Source organism: Cebidichthys violaceus, unplaced genomic scaffold, assembly GCF_023349555.1.
Source record: "Cebidichthys violaceus isolate CVI_PGR_0920_01 unplaced genomic scaffold, fCebVio1.0.p SCAF_15, whole genome shotgun sequence".
In the NCBI taxonomy this organism is placed as follows: Eukaryota; Metazoa; Chordata; class Actinopteri; order Perciformes; family Stichaeidae; genus Cebidichthys; species Cebidichthys violaceus.
In genome coordinates, this window is record NW_027176318.1 from 8,927,158 (window position 1) to 8,946,648 (window position 19,491).

At 41.3% G+C, this 19,491-nt stretch overlaps 1 protein-coding gene across 1 annotated transcript in view; it reads right to left on the reverse strand.

The window, feature by feature from the left end:
- Positions 1–4,422: 4,422 nt before the first annotated feature.
- The window catches only part of LOC137871841 (potassium voltage-gated channel subfamily B member 2-like), a 73,126-nt gene continuing 58,057 nt past the window's right edge, over positions 4,423–19,491 (reverse strand). Inside the window, exon 3 of the mRNA XM_068709852.1 lies at positions 4,423–6,850. Within this exon, the coding sequence (XP_068565953.1) occupies positions 4,889–6,850 (1,962 nt within the window). The 3' untranslated portion in view covers positions 4,423–4,888. The remainder of the gene's footprint in view (positions 6,851–19,491) is intronic.

The window sequence follows — 19,491 nt, forward strand, 5'->3', positions numbered from 1 at the left end:
TAATTTCCCCTTTGTTGTGGTTGTTTGATTTCCGCGCGCCACTGCCCGTTTAGCGCCTCTTGATATCCTGCACCGCCCTCTGGCGTTGGGAGGAGTAACCAATTTTAAACAAATGAGTATAACATTGACCAAAACATAATTCCTCTGTGAACTTAATTTTCTTCTGTTTTTTTGTGGGGGTTTAAACTATGTCAGAGTAATTATTCTAAACTTTTAAGCTGTGTTACTGTTTTCGGCTGCATTGCAAAAGAAATGTTAGGGCTTTGACGGGACGATATTGCCACATAATGACACTTGTTCATGTTTCAAAACTCTAGAAATAATTGAACATGTTAATGACAAGGGTGGTTGATCTTGTCTATACTCACTTCACTTTAAATATCCCTAATGTGTAATCTTAAAAACTGTAAAAAAAGTAAAGAGATTCACACATGTGGTGAGAAAAGTCATGACATTTCAGAAGGCATTGTTTTCTATAAAGTGTGCATGTTTACGGTTTAAAATACAACTGAGACAAACAACCCCACCGACCTATTTCGACACTTGGAACGTAATAGATACTGTTATTGTAATCCTGTGACACATTGGATGTAATAGATACAGTCATTCTAGCCCCATGAGATACAATAAATACACCAACAACAGTCCAAAATACATTACCATAATGCATAATATCTGTACTTATTTTTAAAGTGCTCGGGTTCCTTCAGTTTTTTTCATATTAAGACCTTACATGCCAGAGATTCTCGTTTTGAGTTTTGGGAGGGCTGTTTGGCAGCAGTACAGAAGAGCAATGTGGAGATCCATTAATTGCATCTAATGGAATGGAATACACTTCTCTCCAGTGGTCAATCATTGATCAGCCAGTCTCGCCAGATTGCTGATTTGTCTGCACTTTTGGATGTAAAAAATCATGCATACCTTTTTGCTGCAAACACCAAACAGTCTTAATTAATTCTATGTATTTATAAACCGATACATTTTTTATCATATTATGCAATGATCCTTATTAAGCAAAATATGCATGTGGAAAATGCTATTTAGACAACAACTCATTTGTAAAGTAGAGAACAGCAGACACACAAACACATGAGTTATATACACATTTATTTGTTATTCTGCATATGCTAATAGACGTAATGGGGAACAATGCTCTACAGAAATGTTGACATACATGTACCATAACGAAGTGTTCAGTGGTCACATAATTGTTCGGACTACTACATGCATAGGCCTACAATGACGTTGCTTCTTTCAGAAACAATCTGTAGCTCAGAATGTGTCTAATGATAATGCTCTCTAAAAGTTGAACAGAAAAAAACCTGTAAGAGGCAGAATACACAGAGACTTAAGAAGAAACAATGAAGCTTTATGCATTTCAGGGAGCACGGTTTGGTAAGCACGCATGAGTGACACAGACAATACCCATTCTCCCAGAGAAAATAAAGACACAGCCTTTCCACTCTTTACGCTATCACAGATGATAATGCCATTGTGACACAGTATGGCAGAGCACAGTCATTTCACTGTCAGCTCACAGAATTAATTTCAGTATCCACACAAACATCATCCCAAGGGGATTTATCTGATCATTCCAAATCCCTTGTTTCTCTACCCTACCTGTCAAAATGAAGGATTACACGAGGCTATCACACGGAGACATGATGACTACAAACAAGGGATGGAAGGAAAAATGTTAAAGTGAACGTACAGGTACAGAAAAAAATAGCTTTAACAAGAAGGTTATCGTCAAAAAAAATTAAAACCCCAAACCACAACAACCTACACTGATCCCGCATTTTACTTTAGATAGTACCAAAGAATCTGTGTTTCCAATGAGGGATCAATCATTTCAAAGATAATTCCACGAGTTCTCGCGTGAATCTCTGATTTCGGAGTTAAACGGGCATACAGTATGTACACGGACAAAAGAAAATATGGACCACAGCTGATCACTGATACGATGGAACCATTTGGGACATTTAATCTTGGCCTTCCTTTCACCCATCGATCACTATGCCTGAGGACATGCTATGGACTTAGAGCCCCTGAAGCTGTAGGGATTGGAGCACTCAGTGCTGTCAGCATGGGAAATAATCAGATGTATCATTTCAGTGACAGTAGGGATGTCTTCCCGTCTGTCTATGGTCAGTTAGACATTCTCCTTCTGGCTATTTATCTATCTTTAACTCTAACAGTCAAACTTCTGTCCCTTTGTTGGGGCTCCTCTCTGCCTCACTGAAGACTGATGGGGGGTGGATACTGAACGGTGGTGCACGGATTACCCAGGAGGAGGGAGAAATATTGCCGCTCCTTACACCGGGAGCCAAGACATCAATGTGGATTTGACAACATCACCTTTCAAAAAGTACAGAAGTAACTACTCGACAATAGCTGTTAAAGAAAAAAAAAAAAAGAGAATCTATCCAATCGGAACATCAGAGAGTTATAGAAAACCTGAGAACTCAATAACATTACTTGTGTGTATTACATAAAGACCTGATTTCTCCTATAAAATTAGAATTTTCTGTACAGTGCTATATGAACAAAGCAAAATGACTTGCTACCTTCTCATAAACAGCAGAGTTATGAAAAGGCACGCATCATTTCAACCACCATATGGCAGGAAATTGTGGTCGTGCTCCATTTTGGTTTAGAAAAAATAGAATCATTCTCAACGTTAATTCACAAAAAACATAAAATCCTTTGTGTGGCCATTGGAATTAGATTATCTTAATATCTTCCTCAGACATTTATTAGATTATGTAAATCTAACAGCAATATAAAAGGCCCAAAGTGGTCAATTTGGATCCCTGTTCCCACAGATAATCAAATTTGAGGTCCATTGATATCTGGCATTAAGATGCTAGACAGCATATGCCGGCCATATAATACGAAAAAGGAAAAGTCAAATTCTCATTTGCATTGTTTGTTGAGATTCTGGTAGTTGTAATACTGTTTTGCCTCGTATTAAAGATACAACATTTGAAAAATACAAGTAATTTCTGCCTGTACACTTACAAATCCCATAGACAGAAAATAAAGTGCCACAATTCTTGGCCTGCATAGATTGCAGTATGCGGTATTGCACATTCCACACCTCTCTGTGAGAACACAAAAACATGATAATAATGCGGAAAAAGAAAGAAAACAATAAAACAAACAACAAAGAACTCACCCTCGTACTTAGTGTCAGTACCATTCTGGTTTGTATGGCTTTCACAAACACACTGCTAGTACACTCATCCAAGTGTCATGCTGCAACAATAAACAAATATTCCAGCAATAAAATTGGAATCAAAGGCAACATACAACAGATATTTTCAGTCAGTGTAAAACAAAAGCGAGAAAGAAGAAAAGAGAAAAAAAGAACTGCTTTGGGTTTAAGTTTGACTGAAAATAGTTTTGTCCACAATAAAACACAATAAATTACAGTCCAAGACACTACGGATATACAAAAAAAAAAAAAGATGCCATAAACTTGTCAGCAGAATGGGATAAACTTGCAGTAGTATTGAAAAAATGTCAATAATGACATCAGGGCGCTGGGGATAGGATAATGAACACGATGCAGGTAAACAAACCATAAGGAAAACAAAAGAAAACCCACAACTACTGTCATAATACATGTTATTACTGTATATGTTACTATGCAGCTGAGATAGTTGAAAGCTTGTCAGTGTGCTTGATTTGGTCCATTGATATCAGAAGGAATATTGTCATTTTTTGTGGTAGTCTATCCCTTTTGAATTGCCAAAATAGACAATCATAGTGTAAAGCATATATATGTGTATTAATGACCAGATCTACTGTGCTGAATAAATAAATAGTCTTAACTCTGTTTTATTGAATCTCACTTACCTACCGTAGATTTTTTACAACCGATCTAGACCTACGTATTTCATGATTTATTCTTAAACCTACTTTTAGATGTATATATCTGATGTCAGAGAGTAAATAAGATTTATTTTTGTGATTTGGATGGAATCAAAAGGCTTGAACAAGGAATAAAACATCTTAAACCTTGTCGTAACTTCTGACACCACATAATAAATATTTTCAGTAGCAGTAATATCTAGTTCCTGTCCTCACTAGTTACATACGGATTTGGCAACTATAGGTGTATGCGTGTTAGAGGTGGTGTTTTTCGAAGAATATCGGACGCTTAACTGAAAGTTCAACAGTCGTTATGAAAACCAAAAGCAATAATGTCAACGTTACAGTTTCATACACCATTTTTCACACGAAAAAAAAAAATGACAGGGTCATCATGGGAACAATTTGCATTTCCACAAAAGGTAATGATATGTTTTTTTATAGGTCGCTACGATGCAACACCCAGTCTGAGGGCTCTCAACTCAACCCCTACCCCCACCACCCCCCCAGCCCACCCTTTCACATTACAAATATTTGTACCTTCAGTGACAGTTTTCCGATGCCATCCTGTGCATTGTCATTGCTTTAGATGTCCTAGTATTTACAGTGGAGCGCTTTCAGCAAACTAAGCACCGTAAATGATCTGTCTTTTTTTAAATGCATGCTTTTTACAGATAAGTCCCTCTGTGCATTTCCTTCTTTTGCTAGAAAAAGGAGACTGTCATTATGTACATTGGGAGGACCAAAATGTCAACAGAAGTTGATGAATTCCAGCTATTTTTCAAGAGCCTCCTCTTTGAGCCCACTGTTTGCCCCAGAGTCATTCTCAAATCTGCATGGAGCACTGCAGTTTCCTTTTCAGCAAAACACAACAACACAAGTAAAAGGGACTTGTCATGCCATGCAAAAATATCTTTCACTACAACTAAACCCTTGTCTTTTCTTTCCTGCTCTCCCACACACCAGGCTGAGGTTGCAGTGGGTCTATTGTCCCTCTGAGCTTCTCTTACAGTCACATGCTGGTTTCACAGGTTGGAGAGAGGCTTCCATCCCCGGGTATCAGGTGGATATCGGATGTAAACATGTGGTTCTCTACTTTGTGTCCACTTTGGTTGCTGTCAGCATTGACTTCCCCGCCTGCCCCGACCACACCTTGGGTGCAATTTTGTGCTGCTGTCTTAGGTGACAATGGTGCAACTGCAGCTCCTGCCACTTCCATCAGATGCTTCTCCTTGTGGTTCTCTGTGGCTTGATCTTCATCGCCAGGTGGGGTGTCGACCACCAGCCTCTTAGGGGACAACGGGCAGGTCTCCTCCTCTGTGACTGGGAGCAGCTCCTCTGTATTGGGGATGAGCGGTGACATCTCTCCCTCCGGGGTCTCGTCTTCCAGGATGCTGGAGCTGATGTCTCCAGGAGAGGTAGTGCTGGGCGGTGTTGGTGGGCCTTCAGCAGAGGTCTTGGTGAAGTTAACCTTCAACTCCTTTATTTTAAGAGGGTTATTCCCTCTTGGAGAGCTCTGGATATTCTCCACAGCACTGTTAAAGCTCTCCCCATCCTCTATGTGGAGCTCCGATCCGTCACCTGGGTCAACGGATTCATAGAGGCCATCTTTGAGTATGACGCCAGGACAGCTGTGGTCATCAATGGCCCTCAGTAGGCTTAAATCAAGTGGGGGTGGGGCCCTGGGATGTCTGATCTGACGGGGCCCAGCATCTTCTTCATCTGAGTTGGAGTCTTGTTCTCTAAAGTCTGGAAAGGAGGGTTGGACCTCCTTCATCTCCAGCTCTACTTCCTCTTTTAATGTGAATTCAGGGCTCTGAGATTTCCTAGGCGAGACAGGGGCGGTCATAGTTGTGCTCATAGTGCTCATGGAGCTTGTAGTGTTGAGGTTGGTTAAGGACTGTGACTTGGTCATCTGGTTGTACATCTCCTCTAGTTTTTGCGCATTAAGGTGCTGTGGGGTCCTGTTTGTCAGCTGGGGACTTCCAGTGGTGTTGATGGTTATACGATGGGGGGAGCTTTGCGGCTCAGGGTTTCTTTTAACAGGAGATTTCAGGTCAGTCTCTGAGGAGGCGTGCCGGGTTGAGCTGCCCCATCGGCTAGGTGACAGGTGGTTGTCCATTGAGGTCTTTTCCTCTCCTTTCTCCACCACCACATCCATCAGTTCCATACTGCGTGCAAAGGCATCTTTTAGGTTCATTGACACAATGCTGCCATTCCTCTTGGCTCTCTCCAAAGCCTCCCTCCTCTTGATGGCCTTCTCCTGCCTCTTCTGCTCCTTGTAGAACTCAGAGAAGTTGTTGACAATAATAGGGATGGGTAGGGCAATTACCAGCACTCCTGCAATGCAGCAGAGCCCACCCACAATCTTTCCAAGTAAAGTCTGTGGGTAAATGTCACCATAACCCACTGTAGTCATTGTAATGGTTGCCCACCAGAATGAGGCGGGGATACTGGTGAATTTGGTGGCATCTTCATCTTTCTCAGCAAAGAAGACCAAGCTGGAAAATATCATGATGCCCATGGCAAGAAATAAAATGAGCAACCCCAGTTCATTGTAGCTCCTTCTCAAAGTAAACCCTAGAGACTGGAGCCCTGTCGAGTGCCTGGCCAACTTCAAGATCCTCAATATTCTCATGATCCTGAATATCTGCACCACTCGGCGCACATTTTGGAACTGCAGCACACTCTTGTTGGACTCAGTTAGGAAGATGGTGACATAGTAGGGCAAGATGGCCAGCAAGTCAATGACATTCAGAGGGCCTTTAAAGAACTTCCACTTGTTGGGAGAGGAGAGGAAGCGAAGGAGGTACTCCATGGTGAACCAGGCGATACACACGGCCTCCACGTGGGCCAGCTGGGGGTTATCGTTGGCATGGCCAAACTCGTCTGTGACCTGGAGCTCTGGTAGGGTGTTGAGAGACAGAGCGATGGTGGAGAGGATGATGAACAGGATTGAGATGATGGCTAGAATCTGCAAGAGAGAACAGAAAAGAAACAAATATTCGCAGGATTCCAAGCAATGTGTTCATTTGAGTTTCATTGTCGTTATTAATACACTGAAAAATAGGATATTATTGTCAATACACACTAGGCATGAGCCATAAAATGTTGACTTAAGATATAGATCTTTTGTTGTCTTTGTCAATCAGCATGTGATGGCTAAGTAGTTTGTTACAGATATGGGATACACTGTGAATAATCACAGGTGTCTGATTTGAGTTAGGGACAGAACAAATGTATAAATAAAGACTGAAAGGTGTGGAGTATAGTTTAATTGATGTGAATACATGTCACAGTATTTTTTTTTTTATGGACAAATGGAATATAGCATGGCAATTTGTGAAATGATAAAAGAAGGTAGCAAATGACTACCTACATCTTTGAATGAATGCAGCATTGCATGATAGATTATTAAATGAGGGGAACATTTAAATAAGGGGAAAGAACTAGGCCACAAATCTATTTTGGAAGAAGAGGAGTGTGTTTGTGTGTGTGGACCCATCTACAATAGAAAAAAGGATAAAAGGATTTTGGCTCCACCTGTTGGCAACAGGTGGAGCCAAAATAAAGAGTGTAAAATCCTCTTTATCTGTCTGGGAATCTAATTTATTGTTCTCAGTGATAAAAGGAAAGTAACTGCAAACAAGTTTTTGGAAACTTCTGTTTGTACTGTAATTTATAATGCTTTGATATTGTTTCCGGTGCCTTCTGCTCAGTAAAAGCAATGAGAACATCCTGTATAATCCTATGAGGTCAGCGCAGCATGAGGCTGTGTTTCAACTGCAGCTCTTTACCTTGACCAGGATTTATTGACATTGATAGATTAAATCTGACGTTGGATGTCCTGACTGGGGTTGGGTGATTTATAAAATGAGTTTGTGTAAGCAATACATGGTGAATGTTTGACTGTAACATCATGTTATGTAATGAGTATGGGTGCCTTGTTAATACAGAGTGACACGTATTAATGACATGGTTCTCTCATCATTCGTCCCTTCTTTTCTATAGTACCTCTCCACGTTTTATCTGTGCCTCTGCCTTACACCACTGGGAAGATATATCCATACAATGCTGCAGGGATTAGCTGATATCCTTTTCCCACAGCTTAACTCTGCTCAGCCAGGAGTCTCAACCCACGCAGGTGAAGGGTCTCTATCCTACACACTGTAGTGCAGCACAACCACAACAATCAACTGAAATCCAGTGCTTGGAGAAATCTGCATTCTTTTGAGTAAAGGCCTCTAAGACACAAGCAATATAAATCCTATAAAAATCTAATGAACAAAGATTGGAAAGTCTCAGTCAGGAAAACAAGGCACCCTGAATACTAATCACAAACTGCATCAAGTTGCAGAACACACTGATTATCTTAAATAAATTTACACAGCGCAGTCTGGAGACAATCAGTGTGTGTCCTGAGAGACTTTAGAATTCAGCAAATATCACGTACTAGTGAATATCATGCAGGAGTGGAGCTCAAGGATTTTTCAAAAGTCTTAAGCCACTTCTATAGTCTATCAATTAGCCCCTAGCTAACACTGACACGCTGGGCCATAGCCTTGTGACACTGCCTGAAATAGAGGTAAGAAATGCCTTCTATTAGGCGCGAAAAACAGAGAAAAAAAGGATTGAGACAGATTGCAAGGTAGAGACAAAGGGGTGTCATGGCTCAGCAGAGGAAGTGTTATCACTAAATGAATGCTGCTGCTGATTAGGTTAAACCTATTAGCGGCTAAGTGAGGCAACCTGGGCCTGGCCTGGCAGCGAGTTGAAAGACTGGAGTCACAGTAAGGACGCACACAGTTTCCATACCCCTGAACTTTTTGGCAAGCACATTTGAGGCTCGCCCCCTGTTGCCAAGCCACTCGATCAGAGGACCTTTGCTTGTGTTCCTGCTGCTGAACACCTTGGCACCATGTCAGCTCCAAAGGTAGAAGAGTACATTAGAGCATGAGATAACGATTGAGATCAGTTTATAGGCTTACTGGTGGGAAATTGCATTGCTTGCGCAGCTGAGTTTTTCAGATACAGGTTTAAGAATAAACCTGATTTATGAAAACACATGCTAAAGGTCACTCATTCTTTAGAGATCAACTATTCTTTAAATAGATTCACATTACCTGGCTCAGAAGAGACAGTTAATCTTCTACTGTTCTACACTTTGGAGCAAGTGAACCTTCTAAAACTGCACTGTGGTGCAGCTGAATGGATGGACTCAAACACTCACAAATTCTCACAGACAGAGAGAAAGTGATTAATGTTTTCACTGACCCACACCCGTGCAATCTCACCTTCCTACACACCCATGCATCCCTTGCTCACGGACACCACCAAAAGGCATTTGAACATGAGGATGAGCAATCCTGAGTTGGCCTGCATTAACCTGCTGTAATTGAGTGGGAGTAGTTAAGAAGATACATTACTTGGTCTTCTTTGCCCCTGATTTGCATGTGTGGTGGCATTCAATGTAGCATCTAATGCCCTGAGTGCTGTCTTAAAGGAGGGAAATGAGTGCAGCCACGCCAGCTGACCTGGAAGTGACCCAGCAGAGGAAAACTAACAGAGACAAGACAGTAGATATTTCATTGAACCGGACAATTTCAAATCTCTGGGAAAGTTCTTTGAATAACAGTTCAAAGACTAAGATAACTGGGATTACAACTGGTGAATACAAAATTGCTCAATTTAAAGATAAACGGCTAAATTATATGTCAAATCATGGACCATCTGTCGTAATAAGCCATGATTTATAGTTTGAAATATCTGTCTATCTTCCCTGTCCCTGTGTAGGTTTTGACCTCAGGATGCAGTCAGGTTGAGGTCAGGCCAGTCATGAGACTGATTGGCTTAGAGAGGTTAATGTCTTCAGATGATTAGATCATGTGTGACATGCTTTACTTGTCTGTGGCTATTCAGGAGCTCTTACTGTCCCTCCACCAATTCTACTGCAAAGACTGCTTAGCATGACTGCTGAAAACTGCTTCACGTTGAGACTTACAATGAGATGGAAGACAGATGGAGAAAGAGAGAAAATGATTCAATGTCACATGACTCTTATTTTAATACAATACTCTAAGGACTTCCCTGAATACTTTGGTCTTTACTCCTGAGCACATTATAAAACACATCAAGGAAAAAAAAAAAAATTGACGAATGTCTTCACAAAAAGAAAAAACAGCTGGCTAAATCCCTCAAGAGACAGCTTAAAAAAATAGTGCCTGTGACAGTGTCGGCAGCAGTTTAGAAGAATATCTTTTGTGCATCAAGGGAGTGAACGTGCTTTATCCACCAACACCCACCCTCACAATTTCAATTCTACAGCTCCTTTAATAATAGATCCCCTGGGAGACCAGAGCAGGGAGTATGAAGTTGATCCAGAGGAAAAAAGACAAAGGAGCCACTGAGTTAAGAGCCCTCTTGAGCCTCTTCACTGGGTCTCTCTTGCGAGAATCACCTTTCCCCCTCCTTTTCAGTACCCGCAGGAGGCAGTCAATGGGCCCGCTAACTTCTCTCTAAATGTTCTGTCATTAGGGACAGCCCTGTGGCTGCATATTGACACCCCTACTGCCTGCATCCCCATCATTCCTTAGTTTGAGGAAAAAAAGATGCTATGTGGAAGAAAAAAAGCCACCTTCAACACCAGTGGCCCATCTGCCAGCTATGGGGAGGCTATTGATTGTGTGCACATCACATTATGGCCCTTATTGATCTCCTTGCTCAGAGCTCTTATGGACCATGATCCACCTCTGAGGTCCCCACTGATCCTCTCTACTTCCCCTTGTGTCATCAATTTGTGCTGGACAAATTGAGCCATTCGTCAGGTATGATAATTTTTTCCTGCAAAATCAATCCAGGCGATTATGGTTATGGTAATGTGGATTGATCCTTGGACCAGTGCACTATTTCATCTTCTGAGACTGTGTCTTTTCCCATTGGATAACCCCGCTAAAGCATGCATGAGTGTTGGGTGTCACATGGCTACACAGCTTTGTGCATGCTCTAAAACAAAGAATACTTTGTTAATTTAATGAACTATCACACTGTGTTTACATGAACCAGTGGGCAATTTCATTTCACTTTTCAGACCAATGGCTCCATATGCTGGAAATAGGTTTAGTACGTCCCAAATGGCAAACTGACTCTAAGATGTGCACAGATTTTGTTAACACGCCGTTACCAGCAATTAATTCTATTATCGAGTCTATCTGTAATATGGCTTCTTAGGAAACCTGGAAGATAATTTAAGAGATTTATAAGGCATGGATAGTGAGGGTATAACTTGAATACATGCACCTTTAGAGGGATTCATCATTACTCAAACAAGGAGCAGAGACATCTTCTCTCCCACTCTGTCATTTTTCTGCTGGTTGAGTGCCTTTTCTATGGCTACTTTCCAAAGACTTCACAGAGAGTGAAAAGCAGAGGGGGAATATGATATTTGGTGGTCGTCCACTGTTTTATCCCACTGCTCCTGCGAGGTTCAGATAGGTTTGGAGGACTGCCACAGTTATTACAATTTGAGCCTCAATTCTAAAGCCATTAGTCTATCGACAATATAATTGAGTTCATAAAGCACTGGAGAGAAAAAATATAGCAAAACTGATTTGACTGAATCCCTTGGAACCGGTGTGATATGTGTGCAATTGAAATATGTCCATTTTATTTTTTTTATAACTTTGCAAAAAAACACCACTCTAGTATCCATCTGGCAAACTATTTTTGGCAACTCCAGTGGGAGTTTAGTGCATAATAACAAAGGCTTATCATTACAAGAAAAACTATTGAGCTTTTCTTCATATCTCTGACAGCTCTCAGCTCTCAATAATTGCAGTGGATATAATTAATTTGTCTTGCATAATGCAGCATCACCATACTGTGTCACTTACAACTTAATTTGTCATCAGTCAGTTAGACTCTATTACGTGTCCCTTTGTGCTTGGCAACCTTAATCAGGAGTATTGGCATGATCGCATTTTCCATCTCAGGTGACTTACAATCAGGATGACAGACAAACTTTGCAAGTAAACTATTTTTCTTGTTGATTTATTTTGCACAGCACAAAGCTTTACACAATGAAATCTTTGGTGCAACAGCAGGAGTCCTGAGGGTTTCAGACAGTGTTATGTATGCTGAGAGTGTGAGGTTCTTTCAGCAGCACAGAATATGGGTGATTGGGCTGACCGCATTTGAGAGGAACCTTAATCAATAACCAATTCTTTGCCAGTTAATCAGTTAATTAGTTAATTCTTTGCCACCATATTATAGGAGAGAAAACAGAGGAAGAGCCAATAACTAAATAAAATAAAAATAAAAATGGCCCCTCTACATTACTGAGGAATGTCTTTCCACCATGCACACGCTCTTCCATTGTTCCTACTGGTGGAGTGTGTTCCCTCCTGGTTACTGTACTATGTTTCATTTGATCTCTTCACCAAACTTCATTGTGTCCCCTTCTCTTCACATTCTTGTAAACACATTTTTCGTGTGCTTTTCTCTCTCCCCTCAAGGGCCTTTCACTCCTTTCCAGGCTTTATTTATACTGATATTTGTTTGTTGTGCTATTTTTTCTTTTCTTTTTTGTAGCCACAGGGAGGAAAGTGGGCTAGTATGAAATATTTATAGAGTGCGATCATGCGTCCGACCAGTACTTGCACAAAAGCGCCTGGTTAGAACAAGCAACACACCTGTGTGGGTCAGCATGTAGCGCTCTATTACAGATGACTTTAGATTAAATGATTATACATAAAACATTACGTAATAGTCAACACATTGTACTGACAATTCCCAAGTCCGTGTTTGTTCAGATGACCCAAATGACCAGAATCCCAATTAAGACTGTTGCTAATTTACAGGGAAATGTGCCAGTGTATAAATCCCTGTGAGTGCTGAGAGTTGGCAACAGCATAGAGAAGAATCAGACTTTGATTGTGAAGCTGCAGTCACATTGCGGTGGTATGGAGGTGAAACCAGAAGTTTGTTGTTGTCAGGGGAGGAGTGCCACTGGTAGAACATTCTGACTACCTGCAACTTTGAGAAAAAAAAAGATACATCTTCAAACTCTTCGCCTAACTCTGCAGTCACATGGACCTAAATTAATTACGCATGGGAAGTTGAAAAGTTCAGCCGTAATGATGTTTTCTCTCTGTCTGTTTGTCCACTTCTTCTTTCTACTGTGTCAAATACAAACACTAACTGAATTAGTTAGTGACCAAATACATTCCGAGTCGATTACGTCGACTAATCATTTAGTTGACTAAATCAACAGATATGTAAAGTATTTCTTGAAAATAAGTCATTCAGCATTAAAAAGCATTCAATGATTACAGAAATCTTACTTGTCTAAGACCAAAACAACAGATTAGTCGACTAATCGACTAAGAGGGAGCAGCCCTAAACTGAATGTTGAAAAGTCCAGCAGAGGCAAAGGTTGTCAACTATTTTCTACCTCCTCTGTTCTCTTCCAGTTGTGATAGAGCATAGTCTAAAACAATGTTCCTTTGATTATACACAAGAGTAAACAAAAGGCTTATCATTTCGAGTCGACGACTGTCAACTTTGTCGGCTGAAATGAAAATGTTTTGCTAGGAGTTTAAATGAGCTAAAACTGAGACGTTTTAACGTATTATAATCCAAAAAAGAATGTACTTTGCTAATGATATACTACTAGACTTTAATAGTAGGCTAATGCTAGATTACTAAAGTAGTGATAAGCTAGTTAGCTGTGCATGCTTACACTTTCGGCTTGTGTTTTTTGTGAGGATAAACAAAAGACACAACCCTCCAAACTCACATGCATGTATTAACTGTATGCAAATAAAACATCCAATCGTATACTGTGATTTTTTTTGAGCGCAGCTTTTTTTAGGCCCCGTTGCATCACAGCATAACAGCACTCAGGTAAACTGAAACATTTATAAACGGGCTGCCCAGTCTCACATTTGCAACAGCTAAGCCTCCAGCGCTAAGCGTTACATCACAAGCTAGCGAGGCCATTTTTGAGCTCAACCTTGGGATGAATTCCGTAACTCTTCATCTCGATCAAGTGTATTGATCAATTTATTTATAGCTCCGATAGGATCCTTGAGCCATCCGCTTACTGAAAAAGATACCGAATGATTGGTCCATTCTATCATAAATCCTGTAACAAAGCCCTCTTCCTCCGATATCAGATTACTACTCCCAGTATAGTCTTCGGCACAGATATAGCAGTTCAACAAAACTTCATCACGGTATTAAAAAAACGATTTCCCTCAGTGTGCTGATGCTATTTCTGTGGACGACTCAGCAGTTTTGTGAATTAAGCGTTTGACGTAAAAGTGGTTCCAGCTGAGAACAAGCCTCACAGAAAGGGCGGTGAGCAAAGTCATGCACACTGTGCCACAAAGCATTTAATGCAAAGAACAAACGGACATCTATGATGTCTTGATTAGTCTTAGTGAGATCATCACTTCTAGCTATTTTCACTGTCAGCAAACTTCTAATCATGTCAATCTTCGTCGCTCTCTTTATCTGGCTCTCTCTGTCCTTCCTCTGTAATCCGTCCATCACTATTGCCTTCTAAGTCACCTTGCAGCAAATCACGGGCCATGACTTTCACAACACAAATGTCAGAAAAAAACAAAACAGAGAGAGCGAGACTGTGCACTCACAGGCAGACATGATATTGCAGGGGAGAGAAGGCTGTACTAAATGTGAGGCAGACTGACGCAAAACTATATTTCATACGACAGCATCAAAATTGCAAAGATATTGGAGCAAATTTCTTTCATGTAACAAAAGTAATTCCTAATAAGTTTATTAAAACCAGCAGTAATCTAATCCTAGTGGGCGAAAATCCAATAAAACTGATTATGTTGTGGTGAAATATGTAAGAACTTGCTATGAGCTGTGAGACAGCCAGGGCTGAAGGTCTGCTTGTTCCTATGCCTCTGTATTCTGTTAACATTACTTTGTTGCTGTGTAATTGCTTTGGCAATGTCTTACCATCACAATAAATCTTTCTGATGATCTAGGTATATATATTTACACTGGAAAACAATTTAAACAATGTCCTTGCCGCATGTCCTTTCCCCGCCAGGAAAGACAGTGGTGGATGTGGAAAAAGTATGTGTGCATGTGCATATGTTTCTGTGCATGTGGAGAACAAGCCTTCGGCCCTTATAGCGTGATAACATTATTAACCTATATGCCTCTTACTCCCCCAGAGAGAAGAGAACAGCAGGCAGACCAGAGGTACAGCCAGTTCCCTCCACACACTTATGCACATGCACATGAGGGTTTTTCCAGTATGCATGTACAGCATTTGTGCAAATTATACAAACACGCGGCCATTATACTATATATGCATGCACAAAAGATGAATCTTTCAAAGCCATAACACCAAAGGACTACAACACAATCACAATAGATAACTTTCTTATGTCTGGAGTAATTTTTAGCTGAGCAGCTCTGTGTTCCCGCAGGCGTTTGTGCCTTCATGTGTGACAGAGAGAGAGAGAGAGAGAGAGAGAGAGAGAGAGAGAGCGCCAGAGAGAGCAGTCAACAGGGCTAAGTGTAATTAAGTGCGATCACTGTGTTAATCATCTGGCCAAGGCCACATAATCGACACTTCCTCGAGCCACAGACCAGAGGAAGGAAGAAGAGACAAACACGCAGCCCGGACCCCGTAACAGTTCATATTCATCATGATTCCTTGAGTGCTGCAAATAACTCTCTGGGCGCTCTGCTGCTCCAGAGCTTCGTCTGTTCGTATGCAGATAACAACACCGAAAGGATCTCTTACAAGCTCCTCTACTCCTGAGTCTCCTGATAACATCTTCCATCTGAGCTTGGAGGCTGAGGGAGGATGGGAAGGTGGTGAAGAAGCGTGTGTGTGTGTGTGTGTGTGTGTGTGTGTGTGTGTGTGTGTGTGTGGTGCTTTCCAGAAATGTACTCAGAATAAAAATTACTCTCCTGCCACCTCTCTGGGGTGCTTTTCCTTCACAGATAAGTTCGGGAAAACCTCACAGGAAAAACTCTTCTCTACACCTCCCACACACATATACACACACACACACACACACACACACACACACGCGCACACACACACGCACACGCACATGCACACACACACACACACAAACAAACCAATATATACAGCACAAATGCTTGTAAAAGACTCTCTCACAAACCCTTTTCTCTCTTTCCAAAACACACTGTCACATTCAGCTGCTCTCAGCAGGCTCTTAAAGCTCTCGGCGCTACACCCTCACATGAAAAACAGAATTCCCACCCCCAGCTCGCTCTCTCCTCCTCCCCTCTCCACTCGTATCTCTATCTGTTATCCTCAATGACTACGCGTCACCTTGCTGTCTGAGTCAAACTCTGTAACCATGGGCATGTCTCCCAGCACTACCAGTGCAAGTTGAGCAGAAAGCAGCTTTGTGACTTTACCATTCAGCTGAGTGATCCACAGAAGCCCTATGAGCAGCGGGATGATGCTGACAGATTTCAGGGTAAAGAGAGGTTACTCAGCACATTGGAATTCAAAGCAAAAGCGGTCAGCTCCAATGAACGCTATCATGAATTCCAAAAAACATGAGATAACATTTGCAGTTCAGGGGAAACATTTGTTTAACGTTTTAATTGTCGGCACATTTATTACACTGGCTTTAAATTCCCTTGACTAGTCCCCTTGTGGTTTAGGTAGAGCTTGACAAAGAGTACCTATAGCCACAAGAGGGAGCTCCTCCTCCCTGTGGAGCTGAATTCAACTAGTGGAAATGCCCTTTTGTGTGACATTGTAATTTGATTTTCTCAACTTTTTTTGCAAGGAGGTCAGTTGGGGGAGGAGAGAAAACTCCACTTTCAAGCTCCTCAGTTTTGATGCGCAAAAGAGGAGTTGAGATAATCCCTTGGCTACTCTCTCTATCCTTCACGCAGAGAATTAAAAACACACACTTTCCTTCTTGCTCTGTCTCGTTTGGGACTGCAGGAAGGGTGGTCACAGAGGAGTCAGCTAATCCTAATCAAGTATAAAGAACATAGCACAACCATGAGTCCTGAATGGCACTCCCATTCATTTATATTCTGCACCACATCAGCATCCAGCATCTACCCTGACACCATCACTTCAAAAATGTAGACTGTTGACTATTGGCTTCAAATGTGCACATTGTGTCAATCTCAATTGTATTTCTCACAAAGTCTCTTTCAAGTTATGCGCTTGCGTTGCAAAGCTCTCCAACGTGGCTTGGCTGATTTATTGTTATTCAGCATCACTTCCAAGGACAAACCTGCACCTTCATCACTATCCGTCTTGAACAATTCACTCACACAAACACACACACTTGAATATCTTTTTCTGTCTTTCCTCTGGGAAAATGGGGTGAATATGAACCCAAACTATGTTTACCATGAAGAAAACACACCAAACTGACACATGGTTTCCTTTCTAATGAGATTCACCCTGACAATGTTTGGATGAATATATTCACGAGTGTGAGACAGACACGGGAGGAGAAACAAGACATTCACAATAACAGCAACACCACCAAGAAAACAGCAAAGAGGAAAACTAATTAATAAATAGACATAAAAATTTGCCTTTTGATAAAACTGTCCCGCTACATGTGAACTGATATATCAGAGCCTACATAACTGTGGATGCTTCCAATCTTGCACCAACATGGTTTTTCTAAGTTCTTTTTTTTACAACAATTTCAGTTTGGTCCTTTTCATCCCAATTACCAAACAACACCTTGACATTGCCGTCTGCTCCTGTGGAAAGAGACAGAGGCTTAGCGACCATGGTGTCAACAGCATATTGACGCTTGTCTCCGTAACCATAGAAACTTGTGAATGGAATCCCCGGTTGTCATTTCTGAAAGGCGGCAGTCATCACAGAAAAAACTGTAACATCAGAAGAGGTTTTGCGCCCATCAAGGCTTTGGATATCTTATTTTGTCACTGAAACTATTTTATGGAACAAAAAACATGCTGCTCTCTCCCTCGCAATGTGCCATGATGCTGACTTCAGTAATGACTCATGCTGGATCATTGGTCTTCAGCAACAAAAGAACAGCCAACAAACCACAATAGAAATGTGACTTTGGGAAGAAAAAAAAAAAGCGGTATGAATGACTGAGCAATTGAGCTGAGTGCTGCTTCATGGTAGATGAAAGCAGGGAGCGCTGATAAGGGAGCTGTAATAACAGACAGAAATTCACAGCCTTTGTTCCCCTGCAAATGAGACTGATGATCACCAGGCTTGGGAGCGGCACTGGGTGACTGTTTCCATGGCGTTAGAATGAGGTAAGCCAGTGTGTGTATGTGTTTGTGTGTGTGTGTGTGTGTGTGCGTGTACATCTGAGTGGGTGCTAGTTTTGTGTGTAGGTTGGGGTGGAGACTCGGGTATTATTGATAGGTTGCCTGTCCTTGAGAAGGCCAGATTGGGACGCCCCCACTCTTCACGGGAGATTTCCTTTAATTAATCCAAATGAGGGCACACTTGCAAATCACACAGGCGCACACACACACACACACACACACACACACACACACACACACACACACACACACACACACACACACACACACACACACACACACACAGATGACTGCATGCAATCAGCACCACAGAAGTGAGGGAGAGGATGAAAATGTAGGACAGATTGAATTGATTCTACAGATATTATTCTAAAAGTCACAGGATGAAATTAATTAGCAAATATGTTATAACAAGACTAAGAGTTTATAGTTCTGTGCTTTGTGAGGCTGTATAGGCATATTTATCCTCTGGGAATCATGAATGTATTTACCAAATGTAATGCAATCCATCTATTAGTTGATATATTTCAGTCTGGACCAAAGGGGTGGACCCACCGGCATTGCTATCCTTAGAGCCAAAATATATAAAATATATATATATATGCTAAAACAAACATTCACTTTTAGCTTTTTGGCTTCTCACAATTAAATGAACATGGTCGACTGCGATATTGACATTTAAGATCCTTGCGAAAGTCTGCTTCATATCAAATGAAGCGCTTCCTTAACTAACAGGCGGCCACCAGGAGGTGATCTAGATGATTTGGCTTCACGTTTGGGGAGCTGTCATGCTGCCGTGGGCGTACCCAATAACGGCAGTCTGTGAATGTTGCGGCTGCAGTACAGCAAAAAGAAATTACACAGGTGAATAACAATCTTATTTTAAGTCTTATTTTGGTGCAAATATATTAACATTAGCATGATTGTAGCACAACATGTAAGTGTTAATAAAACATATTTAGTCCCTAGAATCATGAATAATCGTGATCTCAACATTGATTAAAATAATCAAGATGATCATTTTGGCCATAATAGTGCATAACTGCAGAATAGTATCTTTTACATTTTCACGAAACATGCTTGGCTCTGATCCGTCAATTGTGTTGGCAAACATTTCAGTGCGAATGTGAGTCAGCGTGGCCATCCGGCTTATGGCCCAGTCAAATCAGGTAATCAGCACAGCTGCTTTGGAGCAGGTATAGGATTAACAAATCTGTAAGACGATAAGCCTCTACAACATTTCCGCAAACACCAAGAGTGTTTCCATGCAAGTGGGGGGGCGGTTGAAAATGAAAAGCTAGGTGT